Consider the following 23,513-nt stretch of genomic DNA (forward strand, 5'->3'; position numbering starts at 1 on the left):
TTGCTGCTGTGCATTTTGCATATTGTATGCACTGCTGCCACTGTGCATCAGTGGTGGAGGAAGCAAGTGGTTAAGGTGGTGGATGGGGTACTGATCAAGCAGACTGCTTTGTTCTGGATGATGTCGAGCTTCTTGAATGTTGTTGCCTTAACCAGGCAAGTGGAGAACATTCCATCACACTCCTGACTTGTGCTTTGTAGGTGGTGGGCAGGCTTTAGGGAGTCAGGAGGTGAACTATTTGTCACAGAATTCCCAACCTCCGACCTGTTCTTGTAGCCACTGTATTTATATGGCTGACCCAGTTCGTTTTCTGGTCAAAGGTAACGACAGACTGTTAATAGTGGGGGATTCAGCGATGGTAATGCTATTGAATGTTAAGAGATGGTTAGATTCTCTCTTGTTGGAGATGGTCATTGCCTCGCACTTATATGGCCACTTATTAGCCTAAGCCTGAATGATGTCCAAGTTTTGCTATATATGGACACCAACTGCTTCAGTATCTGAGCAGTCACAAATTGCTGGTCAACACCTTGCTTCCTCCATTACACCGAGAACCTACTACTAGAAATGAGGTTTGTAACATCATTAAGACTTACAAAAACTAAAAAATAAATGTACAGATAAACCAGGCTTGCCATACAGAGTATTTTTTGTGCCTGAATCAACATTTTCTTTTGGAAGCCTATGCTTACGTGAGAAGCTTGAGCTTTGAATTAGAGAAAGAAATCCAAGCTGGCAAGCTGCTGTTTCCAACATGAATCATGATGTAAAACTTTTAGAAATTTTTAGGACTGACAGCAAAACCAGAACATAGAGCATGCTAAATTATGCAGTTTTAAGTTATATCCCCACCAAAGGAACTTGCTGAGAATGGAAACCCTAGAGAAACTGTTTTGCAGAACAGCTGAAGTAATTATATTCATTTTTGTATAAATACCAGAGACAAAGTTAACTTCTTCGGAAGTAATTTTCCTAATAAAATCAAGCTTTATTCAAAGATTGCTTACAGCATGTTACATAAATTAACAAACGAACTTTGATACAAAATGGAACCGTTTTGTAATATGTTCAATTTTTTTTTCCAGTAGCTGCCTTTCTTTTATTAGTTAACAGTGAAAACTCTAAAATAGTGCATTATTTCAGGCAAACAAGACTGTTTCTGGGTTGGAGAAAAATTCTGGATAAAAGCCCTAAATAAAGTTTTAACAAGGTTCTGTTAAACCATGTACAGTTGCAAGCTATTTAAATAAGGAAAATATGAATAAGACTAAGGGCGGAATCGTCCCAGATTTTCATAAAGTGTGGTAGCGAGCGGGGAAAAAAATTGCCGGCCGTAATGGCGGGTTTTCGCATTGTATTGTCCCATTCCACTTCATTAATTATGCAACCACAGGAAACATGGCGTCTCACTGGTGGGCAGCCTCTGATTTGCCCGCCATGCTGTTACCTCGCCGCTTCCTTACACAGGGTGCCATATTTAAACTGCATCCACACACACACTTCACAATGCTTACAGCCCAGGAGCCCAGGAGGGCACCGGGGAAGACATGGCCCCAAAAGCCAAGAGGAGTGCTGCTCCCGATTCAGTGGCGCATCCCTGGAACACCTCCTGGACAACGTGGAGGCTGTCCTCTAACCCCGCTTTGGCCACAGGATACCTATCAGTCTCACCACTCTGGCTTGGGAGGCAGTGGCAGAGGTGGTCAGTGCCAATGCTGCACACAAGAGGTCAGCCATCCAGTGCAGAAAGCGGATGAATAATCTCATCCATGCCATCAGGGTAAGACAACCATTTAATCACTCTAAACTCTCACGCTCACAACGCCATCACACATTCACTGGCATCTCACTCACTGCCAACTCAAGGGACATCACCACTCACTCTCATCACACATCCTTACATCTCCATCTGGCCTCATCTTCTCTGGAGACTCCTCAGCCTTCACCATCTTGAGACTACTTGCACAGATCAACATGTGCCCCCACAATCACCCTGGGATACCTCCTTCCTCTGTAAAGCCCTTGCCCTGGTGCCTCTTCCCTTGCCTGAGGTCGCTTCCCCCCATTCCCCAAGCAAGCCCTAGCAGCCGGTGAAAAGCCACCCCCGCTTTATGGCTGATCTGGTAGGTAGAGATTTACCCGTGAGCCTCCCTAAAAGTGATGTGGTGCTCACTGTGAAGCCTGGCGCTGATAACCGCGAGTGTTGCCCGAAGCAAGGTAGGCAAACAAACCTCAAAGTCCCGAGCAAAGTACAGCTCACCAGGTGCACATCACTTATGTATGGCTGTGAAACATGTCGGCATGATATACCCGGATGATCCAGTGTGGTAAGATGATTCCGGCAAGAAGGGCTTATAATGAGGTTCAGATGTATTAAAATGACATTCCTGACATGTAGTGGCGGGAAATGTGGCCCACCATTGCCGGACAGAGTGGATGATTGCAAACTGGTTTCACAATGGCACGAAACCAATTTTTGACCTTCCCTCCATATTATCTGCTCACACCCGCCATGACACCAATGGGAACAGAAAATTTTGCCCTAAAGTTTTATCTATTTCTTGGACTTTACTATGAAAAGACAGAGCCTAAACATATGGGCAGGTAACAGCTGCAGCCCTATAGAACATGCAGAGTTTTATTTATGAAACCGTGATATTCATCTACCCGCAGTAAAGAAAGCACAATAGGGAAGAAATTGTGCAGCACCTGGTTACAGAAGTGAAATGAGCAGCGCGCCTGAACAGGTTGGCCTGAGGAGTATCAGAAATTTGTGTTTGGGCCTCATTACACAGAACTAGTGAGCTGCGGTTGCCAATTGGTATTCCAATGTGGCTCACTGGTCAGGCCCCAAGATGCACTAGCTCGCACACTGCAAGTGGCCTTCAAGTAGGTCTAGGGATAAATGGGAGGAGCACTAGCTTCATATCAAGGCTAAGCGGGGGAAAAATTCTCATCTACAACAGCCTCTGGCAGTTCCTTTAAGAACAGAGAAAGTAGTTAGAGTCTGTAGAGCACAACGACTGCCAAGGGTTTGACCAATCTCAAGAGTGGGTCTCTGAAATAGGTGTTAGGCCCTCATTAGCTTATGCAGGCATCTTAATACTGTTTAAAGTAGTCACCAATGATGCCTGAATATTGCCCAAATCGATGGAATTAGTATAGTTCTTGTATCTTTGGGCATGAGACAGCCTGTGAAATTGAAATTCATCTCCAAGAAACAAGTGAAATGAGGCCCAATTTCGTCCCCTTTTTATTTTTCAACAACCAATCAAGAAAACAGTTACTCCTCTGTCTCTGGGGAGATTGCTTACAAATATCTTCACAACCTTAGCAACTCCATGCCTTTCTTGCAACAGAACTACTGCTCACTTCGCATGAATAACACCACAAACAGTCTGCTAATCATTTGAAACTTTGTCATTGTAGAGAGGGGGGAGTAACAAAAATTTGCGGAATGACAGAAACAAAGTAAAGTGGGGGGGGGGGGAAGAATCCATTTGTCTATTTAAACCTTGTTCTGGGGAAAACAAAACTTCCCCAAAATTTGAATGTGTTTCTAATGTTGCTTCGTGACAATAAGGTTACGGAGCATGTCGAAGGAATTTCCATCAGGCTGTACTGTAACAATGTCATCATCATCTTCCTGCTGAACCTGAAGGAAGCCAGAATCATCCAAACCAACTACCCATGCTGCAGGACCGTCCTCTTTCCACAGTCGCACCTTTGTGCCACTATCACAAAAAAAAAGCAAAAGTTAATAAATCCACAAAAAGATGGTCATGTTTACAAGGGGCAATTCTATGAATAAAGTGTACAATACAGTTTATAGTTGTTCACGTGATTAACGCATTAGTTTTCCACCATATTTTAAAGAATTGAATAGGCTGCAATAGAGGGCCAGGTTTCTTTCAACATATCTAATCATTGGCTTGTTTAAAAAAAAAGCAGCAAGGGTGCATTTATGATACAAGCTTAGTATCAGTGCAAAATGGTTCCAATTTCACAGCAATGATAGCATAAATCCAGAGTTTGATCCTGAATTGACGTGAGTGAAATGGAGCATTTCGCACATCAAGCTCTGACATTGAATTTAGATTATGTAAGCAATCTAACTGTAGCTCTGATGCAATGCAAAGAAATATCACACCATTGGTATAATTGTGGTGCAAATGCATCATAGAATACCCAACCTAGAACATGTTTTTATTCACAATATTAAAATAACTAACTTTACTGTACAAAGATGAGAGATTCCTCTCTCACCTATGCAAATATTGCCAAATGCCTCTAGCAAATTATTTCTCAACCCAACTCTGCACAGTCGCCTCCACAGCTCCCCAAAGAACCTCCTCATATACATGTAGCCTTCGGAGGCATCATTTACAGACATGGGACTGAATTTTAACTCAAAGAAGGTTGACTTGGGGGGCTGGGGGGGGTGGGATGGGTTAAAACCTCAAAAGTATGCTTCCCAACCAAAGGTCCACACATTTTCAGCTTTAACTGAGGACTGAAAGTGGATGTATGACCAATGTTATTCAAGGAGGCAGATTATAAATATAATAATGATACACTATAATAACTATAAATATGATAATGATACTGTGAGGGTGTCATCAGAGTAAAGGTGAAAATTGACTCCTTACGGGGCAAATCTTTTACTAACCAATGTCATGAGTCATGAAGAGATAGTAATGTCTGTAATGTTATTGGAAATTATTTTTAAAATGGAATTGTAGTGGGGTCTGTGTCTGTGTGTTTGACTGTCTGTGTCTTAACTGATTAAAGCAGCTAGTCTAGGTGCTTTGATGTATAGTAGTTTTGAGATGTTTATTAGATAAATGTACAGATAGATAGAAGTGTACATTTGCATTTGTTGAATAAAGCATTCAAGAGTGGGAGTAAAATCTCACACCTAGCTAGAAGATGCCAAGCAATGTGTTTTTTTTCAGCTTATTAGTAAAATTGGTGGAATGAAAGGATATTATTTTTAGGAGATGTAACATTAATAGCCTGGTAATACAATGGAAAATTTACATTCAAAGGAAAAGCTAGGTATAAATAAAAAAGGAGTTTGTGTGTGTAAGGCAGAAGCATTTAAGATCTAACCAGCCTGTAAGCCTACAACTGCGACTGCAAAGGAACCAAATTGCAAGGAACCTTATTTTGAATTCATAAGATCAAATGTGCTTTGCCTGGTGGCTGTCTAAAGTCTATAGGTTACTGTTGCCTTGGTGGAGATTTACCTGGGCGGGGGATTAATTTGGGGATTTGTTTAAAAGTTATGATGGTATAATCCGCTTGATTGGCACCACATCCACAAACATTCACGCCTCCACCGCCGATGCAGAGTAGCAGTAGTGTGTACCATCTACAAGATGCACTGCAGGAACTCGCCAAGGCTCCTCAGACAGCACCTTTCAAACCCATGACCACTACCACCTAGAAGGACAAGGGCAGCAAATAGATCGGAGCACCACCACCTGGAAGTTTCCCTCCAAGTCACTCACATTCCTGACTTGGAAATATATCGCCGTTCCTTCACTGTCGCTGAGTCAAAATCCTGGAACTACCTTCCTAACAGCACTGTGGGTGTACCTACACCACATGGACTGCAGCACTTCAAGAAGGCAGCTCACCACCACCTTCTCAAGGGCAACTAAGGATAGCAGTCGTGGGGTGGAAGATGCTGCCTAAGCAGCCTTGGTGAGTTCCTGCAGTGCATCTTGTAGATGGTACACACTGCTGCCATTGTTCGTTGGTGCCAGAGGGAGTGAATGTTTGTGGTTGGGGTGCCAATCAAGTGGGCTGCTTTGTCCTGGATGGTGTTAAGCGTCTTAAGTGTTGTTGGAGCTGCACTCATCCAGGAAAGTAGAGAGTATTCCATCACACGCCTGACTTGTGCCTTGTGATGGTGGACAGGCTTTGCAGATTCAGGAAGTGAGTTATTGGCCGCAGGATTCCTACCCTCTGACCTGCTCTTGTAGCCACAGTATTTAAATGGCTAGTCCAGTTCAGTTTCTGGTCAATGGTAATCCCCCCAGGATGTTGATAGTGGGGGATTCAGCAATGGAAATGCCATTGAATGTTCTGGGGTGATGGTTAGATTCTCTCTTGTTGGAGATGGTCATTGCCTGGCACTTGTGTGGCGCAAATGTTACTTGCCACCTGTCAGCCCAAGCCTTGATACCATCCAGGTCTTGCTGCATTTGGACATGGACTGCTTCAGTATCTGAGGAGTCACAAATGGTGCTGAACTTTGTGCAATCATCAGCGAACATCCCCACTTCTGACCTTATGATGGAAGGAAGGTCATTGATGAAGCAGCTGAAAATGGTTCAGCCTAGGACACTGCCCTGAGGAACTCCTGCAGTGATGTCCTGGAACTGAGATGATTGACCTCCAACAACCACAACCATCTTCCTTTGTGCTAGGTATGACTCCAACCAGCAAAGATTGTCCTTGATTCCCATTGACTCCAGTTTTGCTGGGGTCCCTTGATGCCACACTCAGTCAGATGCTGCCTTGATATGAAGGGCTATCACTCTCACGTCACCTCTGGAGTTCAGCCCTTTTTCTATGCTTGTACCAAGGCTGTAATAAGGTCATGAGCTGAGTGACCCTGGCAGCACCCAAACTGAGCACCAGTTTATTGCTGAGCAAGTGCCACTTGGTAGCACTGTTGATGACCCCTTCCATCACTTTACTGATGATCGAGAGTAGACTGATGGGGCGGTAATTGGCCGGTTGGATTTGTCCTGCTTTTTGTGTACAGGACATACCTGGGCAATTTTCCACATAGCTGGGTAGATGCCAGTGTTGTAGCTACACTGGAACAGCTTGGCTAGGGGTGCGACAAGTTCTGGAGCATAAGGTTTCAGTACCATTGCTGGAATACTGTCAGGGCCCATAGCCTTTGCAGTATCCAGTGCCTTCAGCTGTTTCTTGATATCACGTGATGAATTGAATTGGCTGAAGGCTGGCATCTGTGATACTGGGGTCAACTGGAGGAGGACAAGGTGGGTCATCCATTCAGCGCTTCTGACTGAAGATTGTTGCAAATGCTTCGGCCTTATCTTTTGCATTGAGGTGCTGGGCTCCCCCATCACTGAGGATGGGGATATTTGTGAGCCTCCTCCTCCAATGAGTTATTTAATTGTCCACCAGCACTCATGGTTGGATGTGGCAGGACTGCAGAGCTTAGATCTGATCCATTGGTTGTGGAATCGCTTAGCTCTGTCTATCACTTGTTGCTTATGCTGTTTGGCACGCAAGTAGCCCAATGTTGTAGCTTCACCAGGTTGACGCCTCATTTTTAGGCATGCCTGGTGTTGCTCCTGGCATGCCCTCCTGCTCTCTTCATTGAACCAGGGTTGATCCCTTAGCTTGGTGGTAATGGTAGAGTGGGGGATATGCTGGGCCATGAGGTTACAGATTGTGGTTGAGTACAGTTCTGCTGCTGCTGACGGCCTATAGCGCCTCATGGTTGCCCAGTCTCGAGTTGCTAGATCTGTTTGAAATCTATCCCAATTAGCATGGTGATAGTGCTATACACGATGGAGGGTATCCTCAATATGAAGTCTGGACTTCGTCTCCACAGGGACTGTGCGGTGGTCACTCCTACAAATATTATTCCGGACAGATGCATCTGCGGCAGACAGGTTGGTGAGGATGATGTCAAGTATGTTTTTCCCTCTTGTTGGTACCCTCGCCACCTGCCGCAGGCCCAGTCTAGAAGGTATGTCCTTTAGGGTCAGTCAGCTTGATCTGTAGATGTGCTATCAAGCCACTCTTGGTAATGGACATTGGAGATCCCACGCAGAATAGATCCCCTTGCCACCCTGAATGCTTTCAAGTGGTGTTCAACATGGAGGAGTACTTCATCAGCAGGGTGGGGGCAGCACGTGGTAATCAGCAGGAGGTTTCCTTGCTCATGTTTGACCTGATGCTAGAGACTTCATGGGGTCAGCAGTCATGTTGAGGATTCCCAGGGCAACCTCCCTCCTGACTGAATACCACTGTGCCGCCACTTCTGCTGGATCTGCCCTGCCAGTGGGACAGGGATGGTAATGGTGGTGTCTGGGATATTATCTGTAAGGTATTATTCCGTGAGTATGACTATGTCAGGCTGTTGCTCGACTAGCGTGTGAGACAGCTCTCCCAATTTTGGCACAAGCGCCCAAGTGTTAGTAAGGGGGACTTTGCAGGCTTGACAGGATTGAGTTTGCCATTGTCATTTTCAGTGTCTAGGTCGATGCCAGGTGGTCCGTCCAGTTTCATTCCTAGTGGTTTGATACAACTGAGTGGCTTGCTAGGTCTGGCGGGTCTAGAATCACATGTAGGCCAAACCAGTTAAGGCCAACAGGTTTCCTTCCCTAAAGGACATTAATGAACCAGATAGGTTTTTACAATGGTCATCATTAGAGTTTTAGTTCCAGATTTTTATTGTTTGAATTCAAGTTCTGCCATATGCCGTGGTGGGTTTCGAACTCAGGTCCCTAGAGCATTACCCTGGTTCTCTGTATTACTCATCCATTGACAATACCACTACACCACCACTTCACCTTAAACTGCCTGCAGGGAACGCGTCATAAGAAATAGGAGGAGTAGGCCATTCATCCATTGACCCTGCTCCACCATTCAATAAGACACTCTGATCGACTGTGGCCTTAACTTCACTTTCCTGCCTGTCCCCATAACCCCTAACTCCCTTGTCAATCAAAAATCTGTCTATGCTGCCTTGAATATATTCAATGACCCAGCCTCCACTGCCTGCTGGGGAAGAGAATTCCAAGGACTAATGACACTCAGAAGAAATTCCTCCTCATCTGAGTCTTAAAAATGGGGGACCTCTTATTTTTAAACTGTGCCCTTTAGTTCGAGATTCCTCCATAAGAGGAAACATCCTCTCAGCATCTATCCTATCGAGCCCCCTTAGAATTATTTATTTGTTCATGGGATGTGAGTATCACTGGATAGGCCAGCATTTATTGACCATCTATAAATGCCTTTGAGAAAGTGGTGAAGCACCTTCTCAAACCGTTGCAGTCCTTATGGTGTAGACACACCCACAATGCTGCTAGGAAGGGAGTTCCAGTATTCTGAACCAGCAACAGTGAAGGAATGGCAATATAGTTCTAAGTCAGGCTGGTGAGCGGTTTGGAGATCAACTTGCAGGTGGTGGTGTTCCACGTGTCTGCTGCCCTTGTCCTTCTAAATGTTAGAGGTCACGAGTTTGGAAGGTGCTGCTGAAGAAGCCTTGGTGAATTCCTGCAGTGCATCTTGTAGATGGTACAATGTAGAAACAGATGGAATCTTATTTATGGTTCTATAAGATCACCTCTCATTCTTCGAAACTCCAATGTGTATAAGCCCAACCTGCTCAGCCTTTCCTCATAAGACAACCCCATTATCCCAGGAATCAGCCTAGTCAACCTTCTCTGAACTGCTTCCAATATAAGTATATCTCTCCTTAAGGAGACCAAAACTGTCACAGTACTCCAGGTGTGGTCTCGCCATAGTCTGTACAGTAGGAGCAAGACATCCCTACTTTTATACTCCATCCTCCTTGCAATAAAGGCCAACATTCCATTTGCCTTCCAAATCACTTGTTACACCTGCATGCTAACATTTTATGATTCGCATACAAAGACACCTAGATCCCTCTGTACTGCAGCATTCTGTAGTCTTTCTCCATTTAAATAATATTCTTCATTTCTATTCTTCCTGCATTTCTATTCTATGCTAGCATTTTACCAAAGACAGATGTTAGATTAACTGGCCTACAGTTTCCTGTTTTCTGTCTCCCTCCTTTCTTGAAGAGTGGTATTACATTTGCAGTTTTCCAATCTGCTGGGTCAGTCAGGAAGTTGTGGGGAACCCGCAATTCGGATTCTGTGTAACTGGTCTCATTGATCTGTTTCTCGCCCTCAGGCCCAGCTTCATCATGTCAGTCAGTAAAAATTCTGCCAGTAAAAAGTCAGCTTCCACCTTTACTTGGATGGCACCCAGCTCTGCCTCACCATTACCTCATATGATTCTTCTACTGCTTTTATGCTGATTAGTTATCCAACATCCACTCTAAGCTTTAGCAAAACAGAAGACATCATCTTCAACTCTTGCAGCTGACTCCATTTCCTCACTGTTGACTTCCTTCTCCTTTTTAGACATGGTTTTCAACTAAACCAGATTGTTCACAACCCCTGCATCCTATTTACCCAGTTGTCCTGCATTAACAAAAACAAAGATAAAAATACCTGGAAAAACTCAGCAGGTCTGACAGCATCTGCGGAGAGGAACACAGTTAATGTTTCGAGTCCGAATGACTCTTCAGCAGAACTAAGGAAAAATAGAAAAGAGGTGAAATATAAGCTGGTTTAAGGGGGTGGATGAGACAGGTAGAGCTGGATAGAGGGCCAGTGATAGGTGGAGATTCCACCCCCCACCCCGCCTTAAACCAGCTTATATTTCACCTCTCTTCTATTTTTCCTTAGTTCTGTTGAAGAGTCATTCGGACTCGAAACGTTAACTGTGTTCCTCTCCACAGATGCTGTCAGACCTGCTGCGTTTTTCCAGGTATTTTTATTTTTGTTTTGGATTTCCAGCATCCGCAGTTTTTTGCTTTTGTCCTACATTAACTCCTGGTTCTGCAGTACCTTATATTTGTAATCATTATCCCTTATATTAAGTTCCTTCATGGCCTCAAACTCATCATTTCTGTAGCCTCCTCCAATGCTAAACTCTTTGTTCCTCTAACTCTTGCCTCTAGTGAATGCCCCCTATCTTCACCCCACCATTGGTGGTTGTGTTTTCAGTTATTTAGGTTCCACACTCTAATACTCTCTCTAAACCCCTCTGCCTTTCCACCTCATCCCCTCCCTTAAAATCTACATCTTCAACCAAGCTTTTCCAAATACTTTCCAATCATTTGATTCTTTGGTTAGGTGTTGGTTTTTGTCATGTTTCTACAAAGCACCTTGAGATACTTCTCTATGTTAAAGGTCTTACATAAACATAAACAGTTTTTGTTCACTTAATAAAAGTAGCGTTATATGATGCAATTGGGCTTTGCCTCTCCTAAATTATTTTCTTTTAGTTTGGAGATGTGGTAAAACGCACCAGTTAAAAACAAATAGCTCCCATAATTTAAAAAATACACTAACTGATCAATAACACCTTTTACGCCAGCAGGTTAGTATTGCTTAGATTAGTACCAATCAAAGCCCTTGTTTTCAATTCAAGAAACTCCAATATGAATCCAGATCGACAATCAGTAACCAAAGTTATTTTACACTGACTGTTGTTAAGAGACACTCATAAACCATAAACTGTATTCTGGAACTATTGGTGTAATCAAAGAAGATATAATTTTTTTTTTTACAGAAAACTCTATTCTAATTTATCATTCACTAAACTGGGTCATATCTCTTAGCCATGACTGAAACAGAAAATGCAATTAAACGCCTTATTTAGTGGCTAGCAAACAGGATATAAAATCCATGAACTTTCCCCCAAAATAATTATGAATCTGTAACTGGATGCCATTTTATCCTTCAGAGAAACATTCAGGATAAATAGTTTTGCAATTCACTTTTTTCATAATTTGTAGAGATTAAATCCACTACATTCTACATTTCTGTGATGTTGACTTCATCGCCAATTGAAAGAGAATTGTAAATCCTGGTGTTAGACAGGAAAGTCAGGAAGATAATATACTATATGTATGTGTAAGTTGATAGAAAACTGTTCCCAAGTGGCCCTGTTGGTACAGCCATTGCTTAATTTGGAACCTAGCCATATAAAGAACAGGGAGGTCCCAGGTTCAATTCCCAGTCTGTGTTAGATTAGCAAATCTCAGCCATGATAAAGATGAGGATGCTAAAATTTTTCTTAGGAGTCTGGAGCAAGGGAGAAAAATATACAGCCAACCTTCCTGCTCCTAATCCATAAGCAATGATTTCAGCTAGAAGTTGTGCCAGTATGAACACTGGGTGAGGATAAGTTTAAACTCAGCTATGATGCTGGCAGATGTTAAGGTAAGCTGATGACATTCAGTACCTAGATTCTGAAATAAAGATTGGACAGTTGGATCAGGACCACAGAGTAGCCAATTTCACCGTAACAGAGATGGGAAATAATTGGGTGTCTAAAACAAACACAAAAGAAAAGGCAGAAAGTGAAAATAAAAGATGTGCTGTATTCCAGGTTAGTATGCGTCATTTCCAATATAACTCACGACAGTACAGCAGAGGTTCAGCAAATCAGTCAGGATACATATTGTTGGTTCACAAATACTAACTACAATTTCATTGACTGGATTAATTCAGTTTCAAAATAAGAAGGTTCAGAGAGCACAGCAAAGAAAAAAAAAAAAAAATGAATCATTTGGTGCTTATAGGTTCATTTATTCAGGCAGCTCATGACCCAAACGGTCATAAGAATTCATTTGTATGTAAATTTTTCAGCCTGTCTGCTAGATAGGCCAAACCACTAAACTGATGGCTGTGCTATACCAAATGCTAATCAGAAAAATGTTCAAATATCCTTGCATCATTTCCCAGTCTTCACAAAAATTCTAAATAACACAGTTTCTACATATTACATTCACAGAAGTCCCATTGTACTCTGCATTTTACTTTGAAGATGGCACTGATTAAATCACCAAGTTGAAGAAAAGCCCAACCAGCATATTATGTTGCTTGACCTGCAGATTTTCTGACCAGTTGCCTTACGCTATAAGATTGTATCTGAATTTTCTTGAAGTATTATAGAAGTTGGTAAATTTTCTTAAAATATATGGAATATTAAAACAAATGCATAAATTGAAACAGATTCATTTTCCTAAAAAAATATAGCAAAAATGTTGCCAAGCTTTCTAAAATGCTAAGACATGCAACCACCTCTCAATCTCTTCCTGGCATCTCTTGCCACTCAGTCTCAACCACTGGACTGAAATTCAATATGAGGAAAAAAAACAGTATTTTCTTTTCAGCTCCAACATCTGAATCATTCTCTGTTAATCCATGTATTTACTTTGTGTGTGTGCACAGCCCAATGCTGTGTCTCCAGCACTCCCTGTCCTTGGTTCCTAGTAAAATGCACTGCCAAATCTTTCTTTGTTCAGGCAGCTTTTCAAAGTGGTCTTTGCAAACAGTCTACTTGAACTACAGAACCAGCAACCTTTTGTAGAGGACAAGAACTCACTTTTAATGATTTTGGAAACACCTGCCTGCAGTGTGGCAGCAGAGTGCAGTCTCAAAGTACAGTCCTATAAAGTGGCATGTTGAGGATTTGTTTCTGAGTCTCCCACTCAATCTCTGTTGCCAGCCCAAAGTTGCACTGATGTGGAGAACTGACAAACACCGAGTCAGGCCAATGGATGGAGGGAAAAATGAGGAGGGCTCAATCCAAGAAGCTAATTATGCAACGTTCCAGCAATTGGTTTTAGTACAGCATTGGTGAGGATGTAAGAAGTTTCATGAAAAGAGAAGAAAATAACTACCATAGAGTTATCCTCACTAAAACACGTGCCTGCAGCAGCAGTATTCTCAGATTCCAGTTGCCAGAAATTTGAGCTATAAGCAAAGGTTAAGAAAGTTGGCTTTGTTTGTTTTGGAAGAGACATCGAGGCAACCTAGGTGGCATCTTAAAGATTATTTATGAAGACAATTCACATTGAAGATCCAAGCAAATTACTTATTGTGGCAAAAGCTTCAAGTCTGAGGGGAGCCATACTTTAAAAGAAACAAACTAAAGAGAAACAAGCAAAAAGAATGAATGGGCTCACGAGACAATAAAGGTGCAAGAATGCTGTAACTTTAAAGTTGAAACAAAGCAGTTTGTGTTGGCACGGAAGTATAATGTGACAGTCAGGATCCCAATCTGATTCTCCAGTGCACTAAAGTCAAGCAGTTCCAAGGCCAGCAGGTACAGCTGCAGATACCGAGTTTTGCAAACAAAATTTTTGAAAGCAGGCTGGTCTTGGAACTGAGCCTGCTGTACACTCCTTGCAAAGGCATCAAGGCCTCCTTGATGGATTTTACAGCCAAAACAGATGTAGCCTTCCTTTGATTCATGTTAGCCAGCTACGTAAATTATATTCACTATTATTAATTTAATCTTCATGTTCTTTCCACTCAACAGATAGCAGCAAGTCTCAGCACAAATGCGGCTTTAGGGGAAGGAGATTACCTTTAATTTTTCCAATTATACTATTTACTTTGCAAGTAAAATATATTGTAACTGGATCCATTCTACATATATTTTCTACCATGGTTGTTTTTACTAACCTGTGCACCCATCGTTTATAATAGAGTGGCAAAACTCCATTTGGCCCTTTATCCTGGAAAATGCTGATCAGATTTTCAAGAATGGTGACTGTCCTAGCCATCAGCTGGTCCATCCGAAGTGGCTGTAGATCTGTTCCATGCTCTTTGTTATGTTGCTGGATGATATCATTGATGCAAATAGTTGGGTTGCTGTTACTTACATTGAATCCACAGCCTTTTAAAGGAAAGTTAACAAGGATCACACTTTGTCTCAGCTTGTATGAAAGAGAATGACGTACATGCACAACATACTTGACCCTTAAGAGGATAAACATCATTTAGCAACAATTTTGGCTGGACCAGTAGATGCATATAACTGTAATATTTCAATCAATGGATAATGTTATTATTTTAAAGATACAAGAATTGTAAGGACTTTATGTAAAATATCAACAATCTGTATCAACTTGAACTGTACTGCTGATAATTTATTTATAGCTAGGCAACATCAACTTTGATAATAAGAACAGAAAATATCAGAAATGTTCAGCAGGTCTGTGGAGAGAGAAATGGTTAACATTTCAAGTCAATGAACACTCTAAAGAAAGGTCATTGACCTGAAACGTCAACTCTGTTTCTCCTGCCACAGGTGCTGCCAGACCTGCTGAGTATTTCCAGAATTTTCTGTTTTTATTTCAGATTTCCAGCATCCACGGTATTCTGCTTTTGTATCAGTTTCACAGATCATCCAGTGACAATTCAAAGGCTTGGCGAAAATGCTCATTCCACTAGGTCATCGGTTTTCTTGCTCCTATTACAAATACTGAGAGCATAAAATCCTTTCATAACAGTGATCGATTGTGTCAGTAATGGTTTTGCAACATGTTTATTTCTTGCATTTATGGCTACAAAATCACGTTTATCCTATTAAAACCTGTGTTTATTGCATAAATTTGGCCAGCCAGATTTACACTTACTAAATATATCATTTTGTAACAAAATAGCTTCAGTATTACTGTTTATATCCATTTGTTTTAAAGAAAGTAGGCAATAGGATTTGGAGCAGATTAGCAGTGCCAGTGATCTACATCTTATCAGACATTGGAGTATGTGGTGTTCTCCCCAGATGATTCTTTTCAATTGTAAAAATTGGAAGCTACGTTATTAACCCTCTTTTAATGAGCATGGCATTTAAGCGATTCACTTAAGTTTTTCTGCTCGTTTTATATTCCATAGTGACGGCTATGAATCTTTAGCAGATGTGAAAGGAGCAAAAGGTTTCACATAGATCTCTCTGATCCCAATGCCATTCAACAGCTCTGCGAACAAGAAGCTTGCATAATCATAAAAAGGGCTGTTCTAATGTCAATCTTTTGTATAAAATCAGCATGGTCAAGACCTAATGAAAAATTTGTTACATGCCAAAGATGTGTTTTTAATATTTGAACTCACCCACAAAACAGGCATATACAGTCAAGTCACTTGTTCAACAAAACCCAATATTTGAAAGAGTCAATTTTAAATTATTCCAAGTGTCAAAATTTCACTAAGCTACTGTGAGTGAAGCTGAAGCCAAATTGAGTCAAACCAGTATAAAATACTACGTTTGTCTATAGAAAACAAACGTGCATTTTATAGAATTTGTCTCACCAAATAGAAAAAAGCAAAAATAACACATCAATAACATGAGATAAATTTTGCACTAAAAAATTTTGGACAAGAAATATTTTGCTGGTCATCAAGTTACAAAGGCAGTAGACACTTTTGAGGCTGAAGTAGCCTGGGGGGAGGTGATGGGGTGAAAAACTAATTAGACCATACAACAAAAAAAAACTGCCCAGTACAAAATTCTAAATTGTTTCCATTTGAGTGCAGGAATTACTGGGCTTGATAACTCCGATTCAACTGGCCCATCTTGTTTGGGGTGAAAGCTTTCAGCTATAGATACCCTTATTTTGGTGAAAGATCGAAGTACTAAGCAGAGGAATTCAATTTTTTTTTTACTATTATGACCTCCTTTCAATAATAATGTCTTCAGAACAAGGGGAACATAACTATTAAAAGAAAAGCCAAATTATGGTCAGTCACTTGATCTGTAAGAAACTATCAGTATGACTCTTCCCCTTTATGCGTGGTCTTGCTCAGAATTAGGTGATTCAGAGAGAGTGGAAGGATAACATATGCAGAACCCTCCATATTTAAGGGGTGGGGTACTTATCGAATTGGTTCATAAATTCTAGAATACAATTGAGGAAATAAAGTATTTTCAGCTATCTAACATATACATTAAAACATGACCCAAAATAAAACTTGCTTCTCACATTTCCCCTACTGAGCAATGTAGCAATCTGTGTTTTAGTTAGGGGAACAGATCTATGACAGCAAGCCACTGTGCTAGGTCACATTACAACGCTCTTTCAGATGGAACAGGCTCAAAACACGTGACATCTGGCATTATGATTCTGCAGTGAAATCTCTTTTTTTGCCAATAATGAAGTGGATCAGGGATTAAAGATTAAAGTTCCTCTAGAAAACCAGAGAAAATACTCCATTAACTCAAAACTATTAGCCGCACCCACCCCCAAGAAAAGCAATCAAAAAATTACAATATTAAACTAACACACGCACTTGCACAACACAGAATTCACTGGACTTATGAGACTGAAAATCAAACTAACAGTAGCTGATTATACTATATACTGGGGAGAGATGGTAGAGATCATACATGAAGAACTCAAGAATGATACACAATAACATTTCTTTTCAATTGCCATACATGCACAATTACTTGTGTATGAAAGGTCTGATCTCTGATGAACGAGGACGGGAGAGAAACAGTTCCTAATTCTAATAACTAGGTAATTGTACAACTTACAGTGTCCCCATTAGTTTTGCATGAATCCTAAAAAACATATCCTATGTGCACATGTGTCCTGCAGGAACATACCACATTTCAATTATTAGTGATACAAATTCATTAAGAACCAAAAACATTTGAAATACCATCAAAAATTTATGAAATACTTAATATTTTTAAGAGAAAAGTTTAACAATGATATTTGTTTTTTGGAAGCATGCAAGCTTTACTTTCTATCCCTTCTAACTTTATTGGATATAAATCTCTGAAACATCAAATATCTAGACATTTAATGCATACCAATAAGTACGTGAAAAGTTCCTCCCATCAAAGTAGAATTAACCAGGACACCACCCAGCTTCATGAGATCACTGTAGTAAATATCGTTTGGCCATTTAAGCCTCAGATCAATGTCCTAAATGAAAAAAGCAAGTGCGTATTACATGACATTGTTATTCTTTCATTAGCATAAAATAAAGGAGAAACAATCCAAAAAGTGCAAAAGTAATTCAAGAAATTCCTAATGGATCACCCTTGGTGAACCACAAAGAATAATTTAATCTCAGGGTGCTGATGAAACCTTCAACCATAGGGTTCTGTTAAGCATCTGAATTCCAGGATTTCCTGGGTTTCCCAAGTTTCCTAAGTACTTCAAGACTTTTCCAAGGGATGTGATATGGTGTGACATAGTAGTTACAAATTCTTACTGTTATGGAGAGCATATGGAGGGACACAGTACCTCAGGGATTATGAGTTCTGTAATGTAAGATCTACAGCATCACAAGGATAGCTTTGACAGTGAAATAACAGAATTCACTACAGGAGAAATAAAAGGAGAAACAATATTAAAAAAAAAATAAGGAGCTTGGTTTTTCATTGCAGATTAAAAAAAGTTAAGCAGTGTCAAACGTTTCAGGACTGTAAAATGTGTTTAGTTTAACTATTCCACCTCATGACATAACCTTTCTTCTTTTCCCCATCTCCATCCATCCAGAAACAGCTGCAATTCCTTCAATAAAGTACTATAAAGATGGATATCTGATCACCTTTAGTAGCATTATTGCAAAGTGCTTCGTGTACAGTTTATTTTCTGCCCGCAATAGGTAAAAATTCTGTTGTCATAGCTCGAGTGACTCATTTGCATTCAAAGGCAAGAAGCAATTAATTTCTAAATAGCAAAATGTTTGCTACAACTTTGGGTGTCTTGCTTTTTCTTTCTAGTTGTCTGTCATTTTTTTCTTTGTTAAGGTTCTTTTCTCATTGATTATTAGAGAATATATATTAGAACTGGGATATAGCATAAGTCAGGAGTTTCATGGTGTATTATAAAAAGGAATTATTGCTAAATCCAATTATGTGGCACATTACCATTCTGATATAAATCATGAATTGTTTATGAAAGCCAAAAGACACAAAGAGAATAAAAAAAGGTCACCCAAGTCATCTGTAAATGGCAAGATATCAAATTCCAACAACATTTTGGATCAAAATATTTCAAAATCTTTTAAAAGAATGCATGACCTTCTCTTAAAAAAAAACTTCTATAGAATTTAAACTAATATGTTCGAGGCTGGTTGGATCCAGCTCGTGCCAGTTTAATGGAATGAAGTTGTGTTCACCTGATGCATGACGGAGGTGAATTAATTACTGAAAGAAATGACTTGCCCAAAGAAACGTCAAGAGGTTGAGTTTGAGTTAATTGCCATGGGTTTCTATCACAGTTCAATTCCAAGCAAAATCATTAATTAAAACTGATAGTGGAAACTGTTGGGTTTGATGCGGAGTTTAGCTAATCATCATTTACATATAAGACCTATTGAAAATCAGTGCCTACTAGCCACTGCAGGAGTAGCAATGATAGCAGCTATACAAGGGTAACCTCTTCAAGCACTATTGTACAATAGCGTTGCAGTTGACCAGAGAAGCATATCAACTGCACTCTACGTATAAATGCCCACAACTCGGAGCACCGGCATCCTGACATGTCCTCGAAAAGTAGATTCACGGAAATGCCAGAGTAATTGAGCTGTTTTCAGTGAAGTTAATACAGGTAGCCAGCTCGTCTACATCTCTAAATAGAGTAACTGGGTCTCCACATCGCACAGTGGAAAAAAAAATCAACATACACCCACTTTAAAAGCAAAAGTAAAGAGTGATCCGCGAATGTTGTTCTCTCTGGACAGCAGAGGAAGAAACACTAGAAAAGCACCTACTAGTGGGCAAAATGAAGTAGTGAGGATCAAACAGATAGTTAAAACATATAAACCGCAGTATCCAGTCTGAAAATCCTTACAAGTTACACTAAAAAGATCATTCTTTATTAAATCTTAAAATCAAAGGGCAGCCATGACATTTTAATGGTACTGCAACTGTTAAGCGGCTTGTGAGCGTAAGGTTACCTGATTCGTTTTAAGTGGGATTTTCGCTTAACACCATATGACATGCTGGTATACTCTTCTAACCACTCTTCAGAAATCCAGAAATACCAGTCACCTCTTCACTTACAAGCAGCGTTCTCGAAACAACCTTAGAAACTCTTGAACAAACATCAACTCCAACAAACTAGCGAGAATTCAACCTATGATGTTCCTGATATTTTTGTCCCAAATCTTAAAAGGTCAGTGTGAAGGGCTTGAAGTAATGTTTAGGAAATAAAACGGCCATTCCGCTATGCAAATGAAAGCTGAAGTAAAACATTGATCGAAATCAAGAATCCCAGTTTAAAAATCTCTTTAGCAATAGAACAGGTCCTTACACAAATAATCTCCTCTCATCCATACCAAGTGGCACATTCAACAGATCCCAGTTTCTTGGTTGACCCTTTTTATGTGAACGGGTCATTAGCCTGACTTACAACCACCTAGCAGTAGGACCAGCTAGGTGAAAGAAGAAATTTCCATTTCACTCCCATCAGCTGCACGTACATTGCAGTATTCAGAGGCTGGAACTCTGGTCTCCCGCTCACCAAGGCTATGACTGGGGAAGGGAATGGGGAGGTGGATTTACTCTACCGCGTCTCTGTTGCTTCTCCCCCATGCTTTCCATATTCCCACCTCTTCCCCTCTATCTTCCGAACTCCTCTCACTTTTCTCTACCCCCTGCTCCTTACCTACTGCTCTTTTCCCTATCCTCACCTCCTCTCCTCCCTCACCTGCCTGTTCTCACACTCTCCCTTCCATCTTCCCATCTCAATTTCCTTCTTTCGTTCCATCCTTTTCCTACTTTCACATCCACCTCCCCCCAATGTTCTGCCTTCCTCCTTTCCTTCCCTCCACCTTCACCTCCAGTTTCCCTTTCCCCAAATCACTCCCTTCGCCTCCCTCTCCCTACTTCACTACCTCCTTTCTCTCCGCTACATCTACTCCTCCCGCCCCATTCTCTTCCATCATCTCTCTCCTGTCCTTCCGTCATCATCCCATCAGCCTCTTTCCCTCCCTCCTTTTTCCCCAATTCAATTCGCTCCTTCCCTCTAACCCTACTTGACCTCAATACCGCATTTGGTTTTGACTCACAAGTAAAACAGTATAAAAGATCGCCGAGTGAAACAACTAAATATGAAGTCTCTATATTGTGAAAAAACAGTCGACAGACCTCATATCCTGGCATGGATACCACAGACTCCACTGCAGCCAGAGCCACCAGGTGCTGTACGAATGAAATGTTCTGTCCAAGCTGTGTGTGAGTTGAAATCCTAACGTGTAAAGTAAACATAGCACAGCCTATAGGGCTAAGCCATGTATTTCCTCCACGACCTGAAATTAAATTTCAAATAAGAATAAAAATAGATAAATCAAAAAGAGTTTAAAAGACAGACCTTATTAATGGAACCACAATACTAAAAATAATACATTCACGATTGTCATTTCACCTCTGTGACCTCGGTTTACATCCTTTCCAAATGACAGGATGAAACTTTTCTCTTTCCTAGTTATAGGCATCCTGAATGTCAGCCTTGGTCTTTTTGGTAACCCTCTTCCCTCGGAGTTAGAAGGTTGTATGTTCAAACCCAACTCCAAAGACTTGAGCACAAAATCTTGGCTGATACTAAGGCAGTGCTGTACAGTCAAAGGAGCAGTCTTTCAAAAGTGATCTTAAACTGAGGCCGTGTCTGGTCTCCTCAGTTGGACAGAAAACATAAAAGACAGGCAATTTCATCTTTTTGGACATCATTTATCCCTCAGACGTCACAAAAGTTGTTTGATTGTCCTTCTTGTGGCTGTACTCTGTACAAATTGATTGCCACGAGAACAACTGCAGCCAGAATTTTCCAGCCCCTCCTGCCAATGGGATCTTCCGGTCCTGCCAAAGTCAATGGACACTTGAATGGCTTGCTACATCGTCCGCAGGGGGACCTGCCGTGGCAGGGCCGGAAAATCCCGGCCTACGTGTCAGGAGTCTTCATTCATGATATCCTGTTAAAGGTGCCAGTTAAATAAAAGTTCTCCTTATAAATTGAAAAGTACCCAAACCAAATTCCCTTGATTTAACTGCAAAATTACTTTGAAGGTATAAAGTAACTTGAACTTGCAACCAATTTATAAAAATCTCTAACTGCTGCAGTGATAGAGAACAAAGCATAAAAAAGTAAATTAATCACATAGAATAGAGTTTTAACAATGAAAACAAATGTAAGCAGAAACTTTCTGAATTTTAGAAGCATATGAACTGAGTCAGGAAATCATATCACATAGGTTAGAGTATGTTATACTTGATGCCCAATTTAATTTCCATAATCATGTGTGTGTGTCTTTGTGATAGCAAGTCTCGCGTATGGAACTCAAATGCTACAACTGTGCTATGAAGAAATTAAAACTATTAGAAGATTTTACTATTACCGTCATACAGCACAGAAGAAAGCCATTAAGCCCATTGTGACTGTATTGACACTTTGAAGAGCTATCCAATTAGCCCTACTCCTCTATTCTTTCTCTATTGCCCTTCAGATATTCTCTTTGCAAGAACATAGCCAACTCCCTTTTGAAAGTTATTATGCTTCATCACCATTTCAGGCAGTGCATTCCATCATAGCACTCGTTTCATTAAAAACAAAATTCATTACACTTATGATCCGTTTGCCAATTACTTTAAATTTGTGTTCTCTAGTTATTGACCCTTCTCCCAGTGGAAACAAACAGTTTCTACTTACTTTCTCTATCAAAACTCTTCATAATTTTGAACACCTCTATTAAATCCTCTCTTAACCATCTCTGCTCTAAGGAGAATATCCTGGTTAAACTATACTGAGGTTTCAGCTTGTGCAATACTTTTGAAAGAAGATTTTTTTTTCCAAAGGTTAGGAAGAAGGAGGAATGGAAAATTACTGACCTTTGCCTTGTGTTTGTCGAATTGCAATGGCAATTAACCCTACTTCCTCTGGCAACTGAAGCATCAACCTGTGAATTATGGGAAAGGTGGTCAACTGAAACAGAGAGCGGATAATTGGAAACTCACTAACTAGAAAAGTATCTAGAAATTTAAACCTACAGTTGGTGAAAATCTTTTGGGATCATGGTCAACAAAGTCGACAACTAACAAGATCACAACTGCTTTTTCCAGATGTGCTACTTTTAAAGATCATTTCAATTTCAAAACATTTACCCACCCAATTCTGGCCAAAAGCATTGCTTCATTTGTTAGTGGCGTATTACAGAATAATAAATGTGGAATCACAACATGGCAATGAACCCTCTCATTTAAAAGCTCAACAAATATCATCAAACATAGGTACTCAATACTGGAAAAATACATCTTCCATTAAAACAAAAGATTATACCATAATGTATCTGCTGAAAAAACAGAAAATAAATACAGAATTAAAGCTCAGTCTAATTTTATAGCTAGAGTCTAGTGCAGTGAGGGAGTGCTGCATTGTCCAAGATGCCATCTGCACTCACCTCCAACCCCGTCAGTGCACGGGGCCCATAGATGACTTTGTCGCTAAGATCTAGACCATCCAATCAACCACCGCTGCCACCTCCTTCCCTTCTACTAGCCCACTGGGCTAAACTTCCTCTAAAGCTTCCCCCTGCTATATCCCTGAACTTGCATCTTTCTCTAATTTCTCTCCTATCTCCCCTCAACCCTCTCTGGGTTTATCTTGTCCATGAGACCCACCTCCTACTCCCTTGTCTCTATTCCCACCAGCTGACCACTCAACCTCCCTTCATGTTAGCCAATATTGTTAACAGTTCGCTGTCTTCAGATATTATCCCTTTCTCCTTTAAATCTGACATCATCAGCCTTCTTCTCAAAAAAACCATCCCTTACCCCAACTATCCTTGCAAAGTATCACCCCATCTCCGACCTCCCTTTCCTCTCCAAAGTCCTAGAATGTGTTGTCACCTCCCAACTGTATGCCCATCTTCCCCAGAACTCCATGTTCGAAG

The 23,513-nt window shown here is 40.8% G+C and overlaps 1 protein-coding gene across 2 annotated transcripts in view; it reads right to left on the bottom strand.

Annotated features, from left to right (window-relative positions):
- hlcs (holocarboxylase synthetase (biotin-(proprionyl-CoA-carboxylase (ATP-hydrolysing)) ligase)) overlaps nt 1-23,513 on the bottom strand; it is a 190,773-nt gene that overhangs the window by 41,481 nt on the left and 125,779 nt on the right. The window contains exons 7-11 of one of the 2 annotated variants that reach the window (XM_078560277.1): nt 22,453-22,520; nt 20,719-20,879; nt 17,428-17,542; nt 14,292-14,505; nt 949-3,734 (exon numbers count right to left, since the gene is read on the bottom strand). In XM_078560277.1, coding sequence (XP_078416403.1) covers nt 3,560-3,734; nt 14,292-14,505; nt 17,428-17,542; nt 20,719-20,879; nt 22,453-22,520 — 733 coding nt within the window. In that variant the 3' untranslated portion in view covers nt 949-3,559. Of the gene's footprint in view, nt 1-948; nt 3,735-14,291; nt 14,506-17,427; nt 17,543-20,718; nt 20,880-22,452; nt 22,521-23,513 lie in introns of those variants that run through there. The other variant, XM_078560278.1, reaches the window with a different exon arrangement.

This window comes from Cetorhinus maximus, chromosome 16 (genome assembly GCF_964194155.1).
Source record: "Cetorhinus maximus chromosome 16, sCetMax3.hap1.1, whole genome shotgun sequence".
In the NCBI taxonomy this organism is placed as follows: domain Eukaryota; kingdom Metazoa; phylum Chordata; class Chondrichthyes; order Lamniformes; family Cetorhinidae; genus Cetorhinus; species Cetorhinus maximus.